Source organism: Talaromyces proteolyticus (genome assembly GCF_021365285.1).
Source record: "Talaromyces proteolyticus strain PMI_201 chromosome Unknown BGW36scaffold_15, whole genome shotgun sequence".
NCBI classification, from domain to species: Eukaryota; Fungi; Ascomycota; class Eurotiomycetes; order Eurotiales; family Trichocomaceae; genus Talaromyces; species Talaromyces proteolyticus.
In genome coordinates, this window is record NW_025764291.1 from 703,390 (window position 1) to 723,487 (window position 20,098).

Below are 20,098 nucleotides of genomic sequence, written 5' to 3' on the forward strand. Positions count from 1 at the left end.
GATCGCAGGTTCCAGCTAGCATGTCATGAGACTTCTACCAATTCACAGCCATCCATTCAAGCAGTTGGCTGCGCGGCCACTGCAGCTGGGGTTAATGAAGCTGCCGCTACTCCCAAGGATGGTGTAGCAGAGCAGGTTGTGACATGCAACCCTGATGTAAGCGATGCAATGCCAGCACTGCCGAGCGGATCGCTGAAGCCCGCTGGGAGGGATCCAACTAGATAGGTACACATATCAGCAGCTCATTCGATAGAATGTACTTTTATTCTCAGATAATATCCGTGACATACCATATGCATTGAAGTTGTACAACCCGCACACGCACCCATCGATAATCGGCTTCAAGCTCTTGCCACTGAAAACAGTCTTACCGCTACGAGTCACGGAAAAGCTCTGGTCTCCGACACCCATGGGCACAGTGTAGATGTTGGCACCTGCTTTGGCGTCGATGGATTGCGTGTTGTTGCCGGACGTTACCTGGATAGTGGCAGCGCTGGTGAAAAGCGACACGACGAATACGCTGTCATTCATATCCTCCCACCCATTGGGGCGTCCCATAAAGTAGTTTCCGCTCGTATTGCTTGCAGTCACCATACAGGTGTCGGTTGAATCGCAGTTAACGCCGCGTGGTGTTGGGCGGTACCAGTAGATCAGTTCGTCTGAGGTAACGTAGCTATCGACGGATTTGGCGCCGGCTTTGAACGCGGCGATGAATGGTTTTGCCATGTCGAGCCAGCCGTTGTGAGGCCTTCAAAATGTATGAGTATGTCAGGGTTTTTATTTGATGAGCGAGAGTGGGTTGACTTACATATCATTCACCCACTTCGACGCACCGTCGTCGGTATGCGGAGAACTCAGTGGTCCAATATAGTGAGACTCGCCGTAATCGTTCCAAGTGACTATTTCAACGAAGCGAGGGCCAAGGGCCAAAATCTCATTCCAGCGGTCGAACCAGAGGCTGTCAGATGGGAAGACCCAGTTCTTGCTATAGGACACTTCGGGGCCAAAGTGGGTTGAGAACCAGGCCGAGGCGGCTATAAAAGATACATATTAACTTCAGTATATAAAGCTTAACGGTGTGTTTGTAAAGAGATAAGGGAGACGTACGGGCAATGTAAGCCTTGTTTCCAAGAGCCTTGGTGTACGCCTCGTCGCCTGCTTGCACGGTGACATTGGCTCCTGGGGTCGGTGCCTTGTTGTTGCCGTTATTCGGCCATGCCATCCAGTTCAGCAATCCATCGACGCCGGACAAATCAGTGCCCAACGCAGGATGAAAGTTTGGTGCAAAGAACAGCTCCACACCGGTAGCTGCCGAGCGCAACGCAGCCACATCAAGACCGTCGCCAGAAAAGGACGAGACAAAGACCTTGTTGTCGATCTTGAGCTGTGCGGGCTTCACGCCGTATTGAGCAATCTTTTGGCCAATTTCGCTGGCCTGAGAGGTGTGCCACCAGTTGAAGTCGAAGGAGATGAATACTGACATCCCATTCTTTGCTGCTGAGTCGTAAGCGTATCCAAGCTGCGTGTCTGTATACGGGTCAACACCGATGTTCAGGGCAAAAGCGTCGATGCCGATTGATTTGGCACGTTTCATGTCATCGTCATAGTCATTGGCGCTGGTGCGGTCACTAGTAATGCCGATCTGGGATGGTAAGCATTGAAGTTTAACTTGTTTTGAGAATTGACAATGGCTTACCATGAAGTGAGCAAAGACCAGTCGGTCTGTTGCGCTCGAGTTTCTCTTGTCCATAGTTGTGTCCGGATTTGGATACGCTTCGACCAGCGAACCCAGGCCTGTCAAGGCTGCGAGAAGGATTTGGGATGCCCTCATGACGTTCACACTTCAGTAGACTTGGAGATATGCCTTGATAAGAATGGACTGACAAGAAAGGATTGCTGAGAATGGGCTGCTGTGGCCTGCCTTTTAAACCCTTTTCACAAGAATCATTAGGCCCATATTCTACCAGAAAGTACTATCCTTATATAGATAATTGCCATTACTGCTGATGCAACTATATGACTATGGTCCAGTCACCATACCGTCGTCAGGGCGGAGACGAATATCCAAGTGATTGGACCCACGGTCCGTGTAAAAAGCTGGAGGACACCTGCAGAAGCAAATCATCCCCCAAAATGGAGCAGTAACTTCATAAGAGCACATTCCAGACACGACAGTACTGACTAGTCTATAGATGTTGAACAGCTAGAATGCACGCTCGAGCTTAGCAGAGCCGACGGCTTGATGAAACAAACCTAGCGAAATGTAACAGCATATGCCGCGGACCATGGCGGCTGATTGGAAAACGAAACAAGATACTATTTCCTAGCGTGACACCTTCGTCAGTGGTACGTACCCTCCATGGCCTCGATCCCTTGTCCAGATACTAGTAGGTAGGGCTGCCATGGTCGAGAGCCCCTGTCCACGAGGCTCAGTCAGATGTCAGATACGTGCCACAATTTTCTTCCCGGCTGCTCTGGCACTTCTATTCATCCTCTCGTTGTAATTACCGCACCGTGGGGAAAAGACGGAGTTGAATTGTTGGCGAATGCGGGGTGAGAGTTGGTGATGGTAAATGATCAACGGAGCTCACACGCGCGATGCGGCTGACACCAACCTTTTCCTCTCACAATATCACATTCAAGAAGCATGATCTCTTTGTCATTATTTGCTGATTCATTGAGATATTATTTCTTCTCTGTCAATCTTGTCTGCAAATCACCTAATTCCTAATTCAATATGCTCGCATGATTTTCGAAGCAGTTGACCTATTGGTCTGGTATGTCGGAGATGGTCTCCCTGCCCATCCAATTACTCGGCTGCGTATCCATGAATAAACATCAAATGACGAGGGCGTTGCATTCGGTTTTTAATTTCCAAACTGCCGATCGTTGTGGCGTCGACTAAAGCATAACTATATTTCACTTGCCGAGCTCGAAGGGAAGATCTTGAATTTGATCGGCTATCGGTATTTGATCGTTGGCGCTGGTCGTCATCCTCGGCAGAAATCCCAGACAAATAAATTAATGCAATATAGCAATGGCTTGAAATAAGATGTCATCAAGTGCAGCCACGGCCGCAGTTGTATGGCTCGAAAGGCAGAAGCCGTAAGGCCGAATTAGGGCAAGCTACTGTTGCATTCCTAGTCCGTATTCAACTCGTTTTGAAACTACACTAAGCAATTACCAACCAAAAGAGAGCGAGAAATTGGCCGATATTCTGAGCGAGCTGCTAAGTCGACTAGATGTGAATAGTAACTGTATAATTTTAATAGCAGAGATATAACCTATGCGGGGAGTTTAACCCTAGTCCTTCCAATTTAACATGGATGGCTCGAAACGACATGCAAGAACGATTTGGCGGAGAGTAAATGTCAATAGTATTAATTCATCATCGTCTAGACCGACCAATAATTTTATTTATGCGCTTTAGTAGATATAGATAATACAAGCCAATATTAAGCTATGTTTTTCAGATCCTAGTAATGGGAAACAAATCGCTATCTTTCTTTTGAATGAACTTTTCCGCTCAGCGCCATGTGTTAGGAACTAACATTAAAATAGACTCAATTCCCAAGTCGTTTACTACGTTGTTACAAAGGAGTCCTTTCCACCAGAAGAACACTCGAAGGACATCATTCTTTTCCGTATAAGTAACAGGGACTAATCCGACATATTACCGCCCGCGATCGACATAAGCTAGAAACAACCTGGGGTTCTTGCAATAAAAAAATAACAATCAAGAAGATCAATCTTTACAAATATCATCAAGACTCATAGATAACATTAAATTGCTACCGTCGCATTCATGTAGATAAATGATCTCAATCTATCGGCGTTACTCACAGACGAAAACGTCCCAGAAAGACAATGGAGCTATCACACCTATGTAAAGCACACTAGTCAAAAGGTACAAAGGTCCGTCCCTCCGGTATAGACCAATTTTGGCGAAGATATACCATTTGACCTATATAAATGCAAGGTTTCCGGTTAACGATGCAACATAGAAATGATCCTAGGGAAGCGAACTACTCAATTTCAACTGATTTTGCTCTCGGTGAACTAATGGGCCAATTAATTGAGAGGATGTCGTCTGATCGACAGCTCATACCTCGTATCCAATAATTAAATGATTGAATCACGGCAGGTGAAACTCTTGCTGCAGGAATTCTGGCGAAGGTAAGATACAACTTGATGGAGTGTCTACTTTGGACAAAACTCAGATATGCAGTAGCGGCGAGGTAACAACGGTAGACATCAAGGAGAAATTATTTAGTGATCAGCGCAACTGATCGAGTTTAGGTTCTGATGAGTGATATGATATTGTCAGGCATCTGAATTACCCACCTCCTCGACCTGTTGTAGCAATCAATTGCAAATAGACTAGTGGTGATGGGGTTTAGTGAACGTCAAGTTTATGAACCTAGATGCCGGATAACGCAGTGAGTAATACTTCTCCGCATACTTCTAAATATCCATGGACATTTTATGGACCTTTTGTAGACATATATTTTTGCCCAAGGAACTCGATGATGTGTAGAGCAAAGAGCAAACGTGCGGCGCGCTTTCATGTCAAATCCGCCCCACCCCCCCCCTCCTCCCCCCCAATTTAAACCTTTCATCATCTCAGTCTATTACCCAAATATCGGCATATTGTATCTACATGCGTTTTATCTCAATTTCTGTAGTCCGGTTACAAGGATCGAGGAGTCTAAGTACTCCCGGCCTCCACGTAAACTACCATACTGATGAGATGGTATTCGCTGGTACTTGAACACTCCATCTCTTTCATTAAAATTATCATCACTATCTTATCATCGCCGCCGCCGCCGCTCCCAACGGTGAGTAATAAGTCTGTGCAAGGTTCAATATCAATACGCGTGTATAATATCCAATATTCATTCCACATATCAACGATTTGACAATGAGTATAGGACTAGTTGGACTTCTATATGAAGAGGAGGAAGAGAATGAGAAGGACAACCCCTTTTCGGTGTCTCATCGATGACGGCGATGATGAAGATGAGGAGGCAAACCTCGTAAAAGGCAAAGTCCGTCATTCTGCCAGCAAGAGAAATGTACTAACAGATGCTCAAAATCGGTGGAAGAAAGATCTCGAGGAGAGCAATGGAGCAGAAATTGCTCAAAGAAAATCGGAACGGTACGAGCTTGGAAAAGCTCATAAGGAAATAGAACGCTTAGACAAGTCAATTGACAGATTGAAGACAAAGGTGATGAATATCCATAAAATTTAAATATTTCTACCAGCGGTAGTCAAATGTGACTTTAAAAATTGGAGTAGAGACACCAAAGCGAACAGTCAAAGAGAGGCAAAGATCGATGGATGAAAGGTCATACGGCAAGGAATATTCGTGAATTTCAGGTATATAGCACTGTTATCATCCATGGCCAAGTATAGCCTTGAAGGATCAAATTCTTATTCAAGTAACTCGGCTGCTTTCCTCAAATTTTCATTAAATTGATACTGTTCTTGATACTAACCCTATTTAAGTCGCCGCCATCATCAGTCATCATCACAACTACCGTCGGTAAGCGGCATATAAACTGCTCGCTGTTGAAGGTTCATTTCACGTGGATGTGATGTCGCAACAATAACGAGAGTGTGAACGCTAGCTAACATTGGGGTTGTTATTAGAGCTATATCATCATCGTGTCAGGCGGGCGTCACCGGTCTTAAATAGAGGGAATTGGTGATCATTGGTGTGGAATGAGCGAGATATCCATTGATTGCTCGAAAGGTAGAAAGGCTAGATGAAGCAATTTAAGCAGAGGAAGAAAGTATTGAGTTGAAGATAGGGCAAGTCACGTTCATCAATTCTAGATATGTTTCCTAATGCAACTGAGCAACCAACATGAGACGACCAAGTGATACCAAAAACAACATAGGGGGAATAAGTGATAAAGCATAGCACAAATATACTTCGAAGAAATATGTACAGTAAACCGAGGATTCAGGCGAAAGAAAGGAGATACAAATGAAATTAGTAAATAGGCCGGCCCTCATCCCACTTCCTAGATTCTCGTGGACTACGAGCAATGTGTTTATCTTCGGATTCGGCCGAGAGAGTCTCATCCGCTGGAGAGAGAGAAAATCGGACCCGGCCACTTTCTCGACGAGGTCCATCGATGTGGTTTCCAAGACTACCAATCCATTCCCAGACGCGGGCAACATCGCCGCCACGCCCCTCACGAACAGCAGCTCGAACATTGGCATTACCTTCGACCACGGCACGAACACGTTTCCATAATTCCTCTCGACGACTACCCCGCAATTCAGAACGTAAAACGTCATCCCGCAGTTGACCAATAGATACCCACGGTTCAGGAGCTTCACCACGGGCATATAAAGCCGCTTGAGTTGCAAGACGGTCAAGAGTCGTCCCCACGAGATCGGGTACACGAGCAGCGTCGGACTTCCGTGCAATGAACTGGGCTCTAATGTACACTAGGCTGGTCAAAGCAAGCACTACAGCTGAAAGAGGGAGTCGATACGCGACGAGAGAGAGTCGGAGGTGGCGGCGGAATGAGCAGCCGACGGGGAGTCTGGAGAGTGAGGTGGACGCGAAAGTATGGTATGAAGGTCTGTTAAAGTGAGGTGATCACTGTTAGTGTTCAGACCACTGTCAGAACCCATATACTTAAAGAAGAGCGACAACTTGAGGATACAGATCAAAAGCATTGGAAAACATCAGAAAGCACTCACCCTTCGTTGATAGTCACTTCTTCTCTAGCAATTATTTCGCCGATTGCAGCCGCCCACAGTTCGTCAAATTCAGCATCACTCATCTTAACACGGCGTTGGCTAGCCACAGCTTCCTTCAACTCGGGTTCGGGAATGAAGGGCGATTTAGCTTCCTCTCCATCACCACATTCGTACTTAGCCCTGCGTTGTCGCAACTCTTCGACAGCTTTGTTAGCCACGGAGAGAATACGGCTCGTCTTCTCGCTATCAGGTTCGCATGTCGGGGGAATTGGGATGAAGCCATTAAGCGATAGAGGGTGGTGCTTCAAAACGAAGTCATTGTCACATTGAACTTCGAAATTCTCATAGCAGTAAGCATGTGATGGACACGGTTCGCATTGAGGTTCCAAAACTCTGGCCCACTCAGGCACATTTGTGTCTGCGAGAGACCAGGTAGGCTTTCCAACTCCACAAAAGCCAATATCAATCTTCTCTTGGCGCCACCATGCCCCAAAGCTGGCCAAAAGGACCAGCATTACTATTGATGGCAATTTGTATGAAAGACCCTTCTGGCTAGGTCTAGCCACAGCAGAGTTTGATTGAGCATCGGCAGTTTCCAGAGCCAATTGCTCCTCGGCAGTAAATTCATCCACATCAACATCATCATCATCATCTTCTTCTTCTTCTTCCTCCTCTCCTTCGTCCTCCAACTTAGGGGTAGGTGTTCTGAGACGCGAGATAGGGAACTCGAAGGTTGACTTTCTCGGAGTCAGCTCTTGTTTAACATTGATCGGGACACCCGATACCCGACTTCGTCGCTTTTCGTTTGCTGATAGGCCTTCAGCTGATACGCGAGGTGTACTCTTTCGTTTCGCTTCTCCGCTGACTGTACGGGCTCTTGGTGTCTGTTCAAATGTAGTGGGTGAGCTTCCACTTTGGAACGGATTCTCATCGGTGAAGATGCTGCTGGCACGACTCTCTGTCTTGATGCTCGGAGATTGTTCAATGGTTTCCAGAGATGGTATGGCTTCACTCTTCCGTGTCTTACGAGCAGTCGATCGACGTTGTGGCGTGGTGTCTGGAATAGATGGTGTAAAGAGGTTTTCGTCTGTCACATTGCCATCTGAGGCACGAGTACTCTTGCTAGAACGCACTCGACGTTTCGGGGTTGCTTCAGAAATCACACTATCTTCAGTTTCGACCGTGGACGCTCGAGTGCTCTGTCTTGACCGCCCGCGTCGCGAACCTGTGGTAGTCGCCACCGTTGATGGCGTTGGGGGTGGCGGCATAGAGTCCCGCTCTTGAATATCTTCGTCATTGACTTCGGAGTTGGACTGACTGCTCATGTCGGTAATTCCAGCACTTGTTCGACGAACACGTTCCCTTTCCCGCAGTAGTTTCCTCGCTTTGGGCAGGACCTCATCTTCCAAGATTTTGATGAGCTGGCTTTTCTTAGCAGAGGATGGGTAAGGAATGTCATGGCTGACGAGAATCGCTCGTAGACGAGGCACGGTGAGAGAGCCGAGATCAAAGTCAGGTGAGAGGTAGTCGAGGTCATCTAGTCCCGATGCCATTTTGATGACGTTGACAAAGTTGTGGATAACTTTGTACTGCGGGCGCAAGGATTTTCTGAAATGGCAAAAGCACACGTGCCAAGGCTGAAGGATAGCAAGTCCAAACGCAGACAAGAGCACAGACTTTACCCCTTTGAACGATAATCTAAAGCGAAGTAAACGATTATGCAAGGCTATCTGAAACGATTTTGTTGTGTGTGAAAAATGCGGAAAGTTAGTGACACTGCCAGTGGCGGTATCCCGGGCAACAAGCTGGCTTCAATTATCAGACTGCCCGGTGGGGACAATAAGGCTTTGCCAACAGCAGCAGCGTACGAGATTTGAAAGACTGTCAAAGCAAAGGAATTATTATCACCAGAATCCTCGATTCAACGTACGTAAATAGACGCGATGTTGTCTGGCAGAAGAACCAAGCAAGGGCAGGTGAAGGGCAGGTGGGGAGCAGGAAAACAGAAAGGAAACGACGTCAGTAAACAATGGATTAGGCTGCCGCGTCACGTGATTGAAAACGCCACATCGAAATTGCCACTATCTGGCTGCACCGCCACCGTACATCCATTAAGGGCTACATAATACATGCAACGTCAGTTCTATTACCTATGTTTGAGCTATCAAGAGGATTATCAATGATTTTTTTTGATAATTATATCAATAATGCAAACTATTTGACGCAGAATGGTATGTCCATTGTGATTTACATTTCTAGATATTTCTTAGAAAGATTTACTAGCCATGCCATAAGATACTTTCGTCCTGCTAAGATGATAACGGCAATATTTGATATTGCACAACCTAAATAGCAGCTTGAGTTGCTAGTTCTGGTTGCTTATACATGGCGCTATTTATACATTTTTAACAAAGAAAACTCGTGCGCCGAGACTGAGTGAATTTCTCAAATATTTCAAAACTATTGTCAAATAGATCGACCTCGAGATTATACATTTCATTTTATCGAAATTATTCACACCCATCATGAAAGTGCCACAAGCCATGCTTCCAACTGCTTCGCATCAACCGGCCTAATATCAACAGTATCCCTACTAACCGTCAACACATTTCCTTGTGAGAATTTGTGCACAGGACCTTTTTCGGAAAGTATTTCAAAGAAGTTGACTAATGGAAGAGCTGGGAGAAGCTCCAGATTGTAGTTGAGGTCGTGGCTCTGAGCTTTTAAGAATGTGATCCAGTCTCTTAAGGGTTTGACTGCGACAGATGTAGATCCACCGCACCAATCTTGAATAGTGGGCATTGCTTCTAGCCAGGACGTTGGATTGGGGTTCATCAAATTATAGAACTGAACTTTACCAGAGACAGCTGTTGAGTAACGATCGTGGCGTATGATTGCCTGGATTAAGTCAACAACGGTATTAACGGGTAGCCAGTCGATATCCATCAGATCATTTGGCACCGTTTTAATGGCTTTACATGTCTTCAACAACACTGTCAATGCATCGCTTGCAGGCCAGATTATTTTGTCAAAGGTAGCCAATGATGCCGGTGCAATCTGTCCAACTCTAAGTATACTTGCGGCAATACCTGATTTAGCACTCGCAGCGTTGACAAGATGCTCTGCCACGTATTTTGACTCTCCGTAGCCATTATTCAAGGGTTCATTAGCATTATTAAGTAACTCTTCGGGAACCAGCTTCTGACTTGACGAGTGATTTTGTTCAAAGACACCAGTAGCAGATATTGACGAGATATATAGGAAATGCGGTTGTCGTTTTGAAAATGTGGCAAGGGTGATTGAATTCACCAGACCAGTAAAGCTATCCTTGAAAGCGTCTAATGGCAGTATGAAATGGACCTGCCATGCAGAATGTATAATGACATCACACTCTTCTTTCAACTTGCTGTACACATTTTCCGAAAGTCCGAACTCCGGTTTTGTGAAATCCACCTGAATGAAAGTAATCTTACTCTCCAGTTCCTGGTTTCTAGCACTTCCATTTGCAGATAAAAAGACTCCCCATCTCTCAGGTGCAGTGGAGGAACGATTGAGGCATATGACTCGGCCAATGTTTGGATCTCGACAAAGTGATGAAAGTAGGTATTGCCCCAAATAGCCCGTTGAGCCTATCAGAATAACATTCAAGGGCTTTCGAGAGTTCTTATCAGGAGTCTCCGAGGAAAGAGATATGTTTGGCAAAGACTTTTCATACTGGTTGAAGGTTTCTCTCATCTTAGCAGCTCTGTCCATCTGCTTTGGATACACACCTTTATTCAGCCAGTCTAGTAAAATGGCTGCGAGATCGTTGATCAATGGATAAGTATAGAGTACCTCTGGTGTCAGCCACGCCAAAGACTGACTTGCATGATACGGCTTGAGACTTTCTTTCAGTTGCGACACTGTTTCCAGAGACCTGACTGAATCCAATCCTTGGAGATATAGATTCTCCGAGTCGCTGACACTCTCACCATCGAGAGCATCCTCAACAATTGATTGAACAAGACTCTTCACATCTTCCAGGCGGAACGCCGTGGGTTGCAGGAGCCTTGGCTGCGCTCGCTGTCGGTTAGAGCCTTTGAATAACGCGTTTAATTCAGACTCATAAGATTCTATGCTTAATTTACGAACAATGGTACCCTTCCCGCCTCTGGTGAGAGGCTTTTCGCTATTAGCGATTAGTATCATCGATCGTGAGACACGACCAGGACCGGCAGTATTTGTATTTAACTTCGTAATCCACGGCCAGAGGCCATCTACAGGATTAGTTCCTAGATCGTGGTCTGCTCGTAGCTCGACAATTAAGGCCACTCGTGGCTGTCCTTGACCAACAATCAAGGCTCCCGCAACACCGGGAATTGCCTCAATGCCACTCTCCAGCGGAATGGGATTGAATTTCTCTCCGTTAGAGAGAACGATAATGTCATCCCGTCGAGAATAGAACTTCCATAGTCCAGGAACAGTTGGATGTGGCTTGAATAAATCGTTTGTCCGATACTCACGAACACCAGGCATGTTGTGAGGCAAGATTGAAATATCTTCCATATTTTCATCAGCATGAACAACCAATTCAAAGGTATCATCTCCGACTGGATCAAATGTAACTGATGCCTGTGGGTGAAATTCAAGGTATTGCCAGTTCTCCTGTCGCGGCTGAAGTTGTCGAATTTGACCTATTTCCGTAGAGCCATAATATTCGCAAACTCTCACATGTTTGACCAGTTCATTTCCAACAGCTTCTAGTAATGGCCCTCCTGCATAGCAGAGCACATCAAGTTTCTTCAGCAAGTCCGGGCCATCTGGCTCCTTATACAATTCGGCAGCGATTGTAGGAGGTAGAAAACATCCTCTGACATCTAGAAGGCGTAGAATCTGCACCGCAAGACTTCCAGTTGGAATTCTCGTTGGAGGCCCGAAGATTGGGACTGTAGTAGAGTAAACAGGCAACATAATACTATTGAAAAATCCGAGTAAATGGAATAACGGATATGGTGAGTATATACAGCTACCTGGAGGGAAATCCCACGTTGTCAAGTCATGATTGCGGCGCCCGGGGACACTCGTGGCATTGCGGTCGTTATCCGTAACGGCGAAAGTGCCGTGTGTCATTTGAACTGGTTTTGGGAGGCCTGTTGATCCAGATGAATGTAATATAAGGATAGGTTCTCGTCGGGCTTCAAAAAATTCAAGTGCATAAGGAACAGGTTCTGATTGCTCTGTCAGAAGCTCTTCTAGGGTGGGAATCTCGAAGGAATGTAACGAGTTGTAGATTTTCTGAAGGGCATGCACAACTGGTGTCATTTCTGAAGAATAGGCTAGTTTTGTACATTGGGTTTGCGTGAAGAGGGATTTATTGGCAGCAGGGGGGTTGCGAGGCGATGGAAGAAGGACCTATCTCAATTTTAAAACATGACAATTAAATCCCGGCTCCAATGACTTGGAAGAATTTATTCAACCTCATACCTTCAGACGAAGCTTCAGAGAAGCATAGAAAAATACATTATACCTCAAATCCGATACCCCTACGTAAGAAACAGTCTCATGTACAGAAGTCTCCCCAAAATTATCTCGAATCCAGTGAACCGTCCAGTCAATAGCAACTTTGATTTGCTTAAAAGTGACCGGACGAAACCCGTCCTGCAGATCCGAGGTCTTGGGAATCCAAGCAAAAACACGATCCGGGTTATATTTAGCCTCCTCCTCAATGACACTCACGAGAAGGCGACGTCCGTATTGCGCGATCATTTTTTGGGCGAAAAGTGGATTCTTTGTTAAACAAAAAAAGAATAGTGCATGTATATTTTAACCGTATTGACCCTTGTTTCCAGAGATGAGACTATTTGAAGGCTAAGGAATCTAGCTAGCTGCGTTAGCGTACGTAAGCCTTCCTGGCTATACCGGACCCCTCACCGTCGATGCTACACCTGTGCAACAAAAAGAACATCGGCATCCTTGTAGTCACCAGTTGACATTTGAAGATCAAAGTGTGGAAATACATATCCGGGTTATTTCCGGCGTATGAATCGCAAACTTATCCATCTTGCCTATTTCTGTCCGATTATTGATGTGGTATCAATAATCGGCGTATCAAGCCAACCATGGGTTTAGTTTAATACATGTATTGAAGAGCTGGAACTATCAATTGGTCTCAATATCAATACTATTGAGCGTCGTCAAGGTGATCACGTGGTACACGTGCACCATCAATTAATGACAGGTTACCAACGATTAGATAGATGGTCGTTGCTCAGAAAGTACGCGCTTCAATCTTAGTTTGCTGTGTCTAGAACTCGGAGAGCAAGTGGGTTTGAAAATCATTCATGTATAGAAATTCGATTCCAAATTAATTTACAACAATAACATATGCATAAATAGGTATCCGACATCACAATAACTACAAAACATGTCAGGCCGTCATTCGAGTATATCCACCAAGACAAAGAAATGACAAGTTTGTGCGCCAGAAGTACCCGATCCCAAGGTATATAGATATGCCCATGCGATAAAAGCCAAAGAGAAATAATGCCCAGTTACTCATATTTGAAACCCAATTGCCTCCCAATAAATGTCAAGCGAAAGCCGTTTTCACGATGCTGCAAGGGTGGTTTTTGGTGGAAAAACACAATATAATTAACATAATAATTCGAAAGTGGCTGCTCAGTTGCACTGGAATAGGGGTCAATTTTCACTACGCCACAAATGCGTTGTGATATTAAAATGGACGGTAAATCAAAAGTTTAGGTGTAAATGTTGTGATAACCATAGTCTGATCGGCAAGCCGATGCGAAATCATTGCTCCGGGTTGGTAGAATTTAGAAGCAGTCATGCATGCGATGAAGTAGACGAGTTGACACCGCTGCTATGAGCACTCGGTGTTTTGAAGTCCAGCCCTATGCGGGTCACAGGATCAGGAACGCCATTTGCAGCATAATCGAGTGATTCCTTAAGCGCTTGAAATTCAGCTAGCTGACTCTGGAGCTGCGAGAGAACTTCACCCATAGGCATGGCGTAGTCGTGCAGGTGGTTGCCTTGTTTAAAGGGTCGCATCATGTGACGCAGCGCGAGAGTATTGATACATGTCTAGTAATAATGTCAGTAATAGATTAATCTAGTCGAAAACCAAATCATACCTCAATCCTTGTGACCTGCATATCCAACAGGCCTAGGACAGCTACATCTGCCAGTTCTCCGCCTCCTTTCTGTATCAACTGCATCAAAGATCGGTTAGGGCTGTTAAGATGGATCTGATCTGGCGTCTCCAGGGCACTGCAAATGCATTCCAGGCGAAGCGTTATATCCCACAGATTCCAAATGAGATTTGGATCAATATCGAGGTGGGAGCCCTGTTGCAAAGTGACAGGAACGATTTCTTCGCTCGGCGGGGTGCCCTCCTGGAACGCTAGACGGCCCGAAAGAGCAGTAGGACAGACCAAGTACACAGGCTCCGGATTTTCAAGTCCCTTCAGCTTACGCTCACCTTGATCTCTAACTTCAAAGCCCTGGATATTAAGCTGTTGCAATTCGCGACGTATACCCTGGAACGGGTCTCCAATGTCACTTGCAGACCCGATAGAAGCGGATCGTTCGCTTTCCGCATAGTATTGTTGTGTGCGGCTAAGTTCACTCATGAAATCGGAAGATACAAATATCTGACCACCATCGGCAACTGCAGAGATACGCGATGCACGGTTCACCATAGGACCAAAGTAATCCATACGATTTGTCACTGGGTCTTTCTCGCACACTGGTTCGCCCCAGTGACTACCCATTCGGACTGACAAACCTCTGAAAATGAGATTTCCATCCTGGTCGTACAATTCTTTGCACTGAGGTTGCTCCAAAATCTCTTTGGGCCATTCCGCATCCAAGAGTTGCGTTTGACAGTTAAAACACCACAAGAGGGCCGCACTGGGCGTTGAAAATGCCACCATAAAAGCATCCCCTTCAGTCTTAACTTCGTATCCACCAACTATACCCAACTGTCGTCGCAATACATCGTTGTGTATCTGAATAGCGGAGCGCATAGCATCCGGACAGGTCTCCCACAGAGATGTTGACTTCTTGATATCGGTGAATATGATAGCGAGTTCACCAATGGGCGCATCCACGTAGTCGAAGCGTGCAAGTCTTGAATCGCCGATAGCGTCGCGGTGTCTCCTTGGGCGTTTCGGCATAAGAGCTTCTTCTGCAAATACACTTTGATTGAGAGACATGCTGGGGTGATTCCTCTTCTCACGCTTCTTCAGCTCACTAATGCCAAGTATCATTACCATCAACTTGTTAGAAGCTCCAAAGGCAATCGCTAAATCCCGAATTTTCTGTCCTGCAATCATCAAGTCTCTTCGTTCGGCTCGAGCTACGTCGACGGCAAGATCAAAAGTAACATATTCCCAAACCTCTTTCGATGCCACAATAATCAATTCATCTTGTTCGGTCAACGTGAAGTGAGATGTATGAGGGGCAGCAATGACAGAAGGCATCAACGGGAAGTAGCCAAACGCGCGGGAAACAGGTAGAACGTCGTTCAATTTTCCGTTGCGGGACACGAAGCCACCTGCGTCTCGGATACGTGCCCTTTCTTCAGGGTGCGCTGGGTCATGATTGAACGTAAGCATTCTAAGACTGCCATCTGCTTTGACCAGGACTGCTTGCGCATCACCCACGTTCGCAACATACAAATCCATATTATTCAAATACAAGACAGTTACAACACCACCGGAATGGATATCATCTTGGTTTAGCAGTTTTGCGGCAACTGAACCGCTTACAACTTGGCGAACCTCTCTGTCGTCAACAGATTTGTATGCAGCTGCTGCCATATCTTTGTTGAGGGTAAGGAACGCGCGCCTTAGTGCATCCAACGGCGTTTCATGGTCTAGCGATAGCTTCTTAAGCTCGTCGACAAAGCAGTGTGTGAAGTTTTCGTGCAAGAACTTAGCAATTTTAGAACCACCGATTGACTGGCTTTGTCCGTCAAACATGCCAACAAGAGTCTCCATATTATCAGAGCGAAGCCGCGGTACCATCATGTCTATAATAGACAGATGCTCGTTCTTTCCTAATGAGTCTGCCATACCATATGCCAAAGATCCTGCGAGGGATGCCGAAGTCCTGACACGACGGTCCTCTGTTTCTTCTGGTATTGTCTTAATGGTTAATGTGACATCCATCAAACCCAAAACACGCAGGTGCGTCAGCGAATTGAAACCAGTCAAATCCGTTCCGTTGATAGAAGATGATCCCAGTGAGGCGATATTTGGCTTGATCTCCAGTCGTTTGTTGCCAGAGAAATTGAGATACCTCAAGTTACGGTTCCAGTTCCAATTCCAGTCATACGGCCAATTGGAAACATTGTATTTGAGCGAGTTGCTACCAACATCTAGAACAGCAAGTTTGCTGACTTTGCACAGCTCAGCTGGTAGAACTTGAAATCTATTTCCATTTATGTGCAAGGTTTTCAGATTGCTGGTCTCCTCAAGATCGTCTGACGGAAGTGCTGTAAATTCATTACCAGAGATGAAGAGATCAGAAAGATGCTGCCATCTTTTCAAAATACCGTGGGGCATCTCTGACAATGCATTGTAGGATAAATTGAGCACACGCAATTCCGGCAAGAAAGCAAGCTGGCTGAAGATATCATCGTCTAGACGATTGTCCGCAAGATATAGGTCACGCAAAGAGCCAGAGAATGTAGTTGCCAGGCGCTGTGAGAAGTTCGAATCTTTCCGCGTAGATGTGGACACATCAGTGTAGGCTCTGGAAGCTGTCGAGGCTTTGCGGCCGCCAGAGATGTAGTTCGATACAACCGAATTATTCCGACCAGTCGCGGGTGATGAGCTCAAGTTAAGTAGTGTGCTTGATGTCTGACTAGGCCGACGTGACTGTAATTCTCCAAGAGCGTTCATGTTCTCATAACTCGGTGTATTAGAGAGCCCAGGGGTTGTGGCTGGCGATGCAGAGACGTATTCACCTGGTGCCAAGGGCGCCTGACCAGTATGTTTAGGAAAACTGCCAAGGAGGTTAGATGACACATTCAGCGTCTCCAACTTCAAGCAAAACCATATTTCGGATGGTAAGCGATCAAGGTTGCACTCTCTCAAATTAAGGTACTTGAGTTCAGTCAAGCAACCGATCGTAGGTGGTAACGATGAAAGGGGGTTTTTGATCATACTGAAATGTTCCAATCGACGTAGCTTTCCGATGTTTTGTGAAAGGGATGAAAAGTGATTCTTGTCCAAAATTAACTTGGACAAGTTAACGAGGTTGTCGAATGTAGAATCCTTGAACTGCACGAGCTTAGCCGATGCTATGTTCAAGGACGTTAGTGTGTAAATAGGACCATCCAACTCAAATTGAGTGATAGGGCAATGGTCAAGTTGTAGGGTTCGCAGTTTAGGGAAAGACCCTTTGAATTTCGTCACTGCATTGTGCCCTAGTAACAGCTGTTCCAAGCGAGGCAGTTGCATGATGCTGTCGACATTGGAGATTTCGTTAAACCGAGCGTCAATTTCTTTGATACTCTTCAGATTCTGAAAGGACTTATCTAAAGGTCCTTCGAGCATGTTGTTCGTCACCCAAAGACGCTCAAGTTGTCTCAATCGACCGATGTTGGGTAATTCGCGGATACTATTGAAACTAATATCGAGATCGACTAAGTTTGGAAGGTTGCAGAGGAAGTCGGGGAAAACATGAAAGTTATTTGAAGATAATGTCAAGCTCCGTAGGGACACGTAATTGGTGAAATATGAGGGCAACGCCGATAAATTGTTGTTGGCGATCTTGATGCTGACTAGACCTCGCAGTTCTCCCAGATTAGTCTGATCTAGTTGCTCGAGCCGGTTATTAGAAATATCGAGATATGTTAGTCGAGTTGCCAGGCCAAAGCTAGGGGGCAATCGCCAAGCCTCGTTGCTCATAAACTTGATTTCACGCAAATTTAGACAGCTTGTTATGAAGTCCGAAGGCACTTCCAGGGAAAGATTGCGTGACAAATTAAGAGAAATAATCTCCGACGCTCTTCTGTAGAGCGTAAGGGGGATAGTGACCAGACTGCGACCTTGGAGATCGACATGACTGAACTTCTGACTCCTATTAAACCCGGGGTCGGCATCTAGACTAGCATAACCACTCAGCTTCGTAGGCAGGAAGATGAATCGACATAGATAGCTGTGATCTTCACGTCCAATATCTTCGATATGATCCGAAGCGTGGTAACCAACCTGCTCAAGGAGTCTTTTTTGAATCAGAATCGGCCGTTCTCCGTGCTCAAGTTGGCGAGATAAATCGTTCTTCCGCATGACAATCTCGTAATTAACCAGGTCATCCTGCAGAAACGATTTTTTACCGAGCAAAGCAAGTATATGTGCAACAGTAGCGTTGACAGGGGCGTAAAGGGTTGCGAAGGTTGAGTCAATGCGGAAAACGCGAATGAAATACATCACGCCATCATCACGTGCAGCGGCATCGATCTCGTTATCGATTTCTGGAAGGGCTCGCACCAGGTCATCGCCAGCTCTTTTGACACCCCAACTGTCAGGAGGGTTCCAATACTCGACATCGTGATCATCCTTCACTGGCGCATGCTCTTGAGCATTACCATCAAATATACCTTGGTCAGTAGGTGATAAAGGTCGCGGATCACCCAAAATGCCATCCATATCTGTAAAATTCGTGTCCAAAGTATATATGCTCTCTTGTTGTGGCGGTTGCGGTTTGTTTGACGAGAACAACGCATCACCACCGAAAGGTCGCCGGGTACGAAACTTGGGTCCGGAAATGCCCAGCCCTTTCGTAGGTTCCTTCCTGCGGTCAAATTCCAAGCTATCGCTATGTCGTATTGATCCATTTCCATCTACACTACCTTGCCGATTTCTCCAAGCAGGAGATAGATCTCGCTTGGCCATTTTGGCCGCATTCTTATGTGGATCTTGTAAAGATCTGCTAGATCCAGGCAAATTTCTCAATGCATGGTGACTCTTGTTGGGTCGAAGAATCTTACCCAAAATGCCTCGCCCATGTCGCGGAGAATCATGACCTAAGTGATGGTCACGAAGCATCGCACTGTGCGTACTTGGAGAAGGACTCGTCGGGCGACCGGCAAGCGTGCTTGATGAGCTCATTGCAGTGGATGTTAACAGTCCTCCAGCATCTTGAAAAGTATCGCCTGGAGTAGTGGTAGAACCGCCAAGATTTGGAACGGAAAGGTTGGGAACGGACTCGATCGAGCCTGAAGAAGGGGGTTTTCCATCTTTACTGCGAGAATGGCGGCGGCCGGTGAAATGGGGGAACCTGTGTGTTTCTTTCCGGTCTCCGTGACCAGCTGAGTTACTTTTAGTGAGATAGCGTTGACTATCAGGATCTATAGGCTCTTTTCGCACAGGAGCTTGGCCGAACTGTGGGATATCCTAGATAAAAGTGACGTCAGAGACATTTTATACGATTCACTGTAGATAGACATACCCTAAATTGTTGATACATCCACGGGGCGACATCAGAGGAAGGAAGTGGAGTTCGTGGTCTTGAGGCACTGGGCGAGCCACCTCGAGTTCTAGCATGTTCTGAAAGATGCTTCGAGCTCGTAGAATCATTTCGAGCACGGGTGAAATGTTGCTCACGCGACCCAGTGTGATGCAAGCTCAGGTCCGAATCGCCTCGAGAGCCGTTCTCCGCGTCTTTGCTGCTAAGAAGTCCTTGAAGTTTACGGATTCCTCCTTGACCCTGACTTGACTTGGAATTGCTGCTTCCCGCGGTCGTTATGCTTGCAGCAGAGTGTCGTCTGTAGTCCCGGTAACCAAAATCACGAACATCAGAGGTGGTGGTGTTTCCATTGCCAGATCGGAATGCGGGTGTGATGGGCGATACTTCGCTTTCAGAGGCATCTCGAAGGAATGTGACTGAGTTGGGGTTCGGCGATTCATTCTGTATTGGTGATGACGAGGACCAGGATGTGTTGAAAGGGTCATGAGCGATAGGATTCAAAGCCAGTTTGTAAGGCCCAGAAGTGGCGGGTTGCGGTGGTGGTTGAGAATTGGGGGAGAAGTAATCATCAGCGCCCAGCACAGCCAACGCCTTACGGTGACTCCCGAGAGCAGCAGGCTTTCGTTCGTCGGTAGGCGATATGGACGGCGAGTCGACGAACATGGCGCTATATAACTCCGGACTAACATCTGCACTCGACGGTGGTCTGTCGACTTCTATCAGCATAACTTCATTGAACCAATCATATCCACAACAACCCAACTCGGAATTTCCAAGTAGCTTAGTATTACATTCCAGATATCAAGAATATCCACCATTTAAAAGAACAAGATTTTAGCAAAAGTTTCAGCAGTACCTATTGTTGGTCCCATTTCCACCCGAATTGTTGCGTCTTGGATA

At 46.1% G+C, this 20,098-nt stretch overlaps 4 protein-coding genes across 4 annotated transcripts; all 4 read right to left on the reverse strand.

Annotated features, from left to right (window-relative positions):
* Window positions 1-56: 56 nt before the first annotated feature.
* On the reverse strand, window positions 57-2,227 carry BGW36DRAFT_351918 (putative alpha-1,3-glucanase/mutanase; the record flags this gene model as incomplete). Its single annotated transcript, XM_046213370.1, has 5 exons — window positions 1,697-2,227; window positions 1,108-1,642; window positions 809-1,034; window positions 291-748; window positions 57-217 (listed from the first exon to the last, which is right to left on the reverse strand). The coding sequence occupies exons 1-5, from the start codon at window positions 1,829-1,831 to the stop codon at window positions 57-59; spliced, it is 1,515 nt and encodes a 504-aa protein (XP_046065893.1). The 5' UTR covers window positions 1,832-2,227.
* A 3,772-nt stretch (window positions 2,228-5,999) lies between these two features.
* Window positions 6,000-8,274, reverse strand: BGW36DRAFT_308141 (putative sister chromatid separation protein; the record flags this gene model as incomplete). The annotated part of the gene is made up of 2 exons (XM_046212306.1): window positions 6,000-6,600; window positions 6,722-8,274. 2 exons carry the CDS (start codon window positions 8,272-8,274, stop codon window positions 6,000-6,002), a joined length of 2,154 nt encoding a protein of 717 aa, XP_046065894.1.
* A 596-nt stretch (window positions 8,275-8,870) lies between these two features.
* BGW36DRAFT_72503 (putative NRPS-like enzyme) lies at window positions 8,871-12,526 on the reverse strand. The gene is made up of 2 exons (XM_046222539.1): window positions 12,185-12,526; window positions 8,871-12,112 (listed from the first exon to the last, which is right to left on the reverse strand). Exons 1-2 carry the CDS (start codon window positions 12,464-12,466, stop codon window positions 9,245-9,247), a joined length of 3,150 nt encoding a protein of 1,049 aa, XP_046065895.1. The 5' UTR covers window positions 12,467-12,526; the 3' UTR covers window positions 8,871-9,244.
* A 1,017-nt stretch (window positions 12,527-13,543) lies between these two features.
* Window positions 13,544-19,861, reverse strand: BGW36DRAFT_433542 (adenylate cyclase AcyA; the record flags this gene model as incomplete). The annotated part of the gene is made up of 3 exons (XM_046221285.1): window positions 13,544-13,801; window positions 13,852-19,125; window positions 19,181-19,861. 3 exons carry the CDS (start codon window positions 19,859-19,861, stop codon window positions 13,544-13,546), a joined length of 6,213 nt encoding a protein of 2,070 aa, XP_046065896.1.
* Between the last annotated feature and the right edge of the window lie 237 nt (window positions 19,862-20,098).

Excerpts from the sequence above, each read along its gene's own strand:
- BGW36DRAFT_72503 (XM_046222539.1), bottom strand. The coding sequence starts at position 12,466 with ATGATCGCGCAATACGGACGTCGCCTTCTCGTGAGTGTCATTGAGGAG. Across the intron at positions 12,113-12,184 it reads CTCTGAAGCTTCGTCTGAAG|GTCCTTCTTCCATCGCCTCG; the intron begins GTATGAGGTTGA and ends AAATTGAGATAG.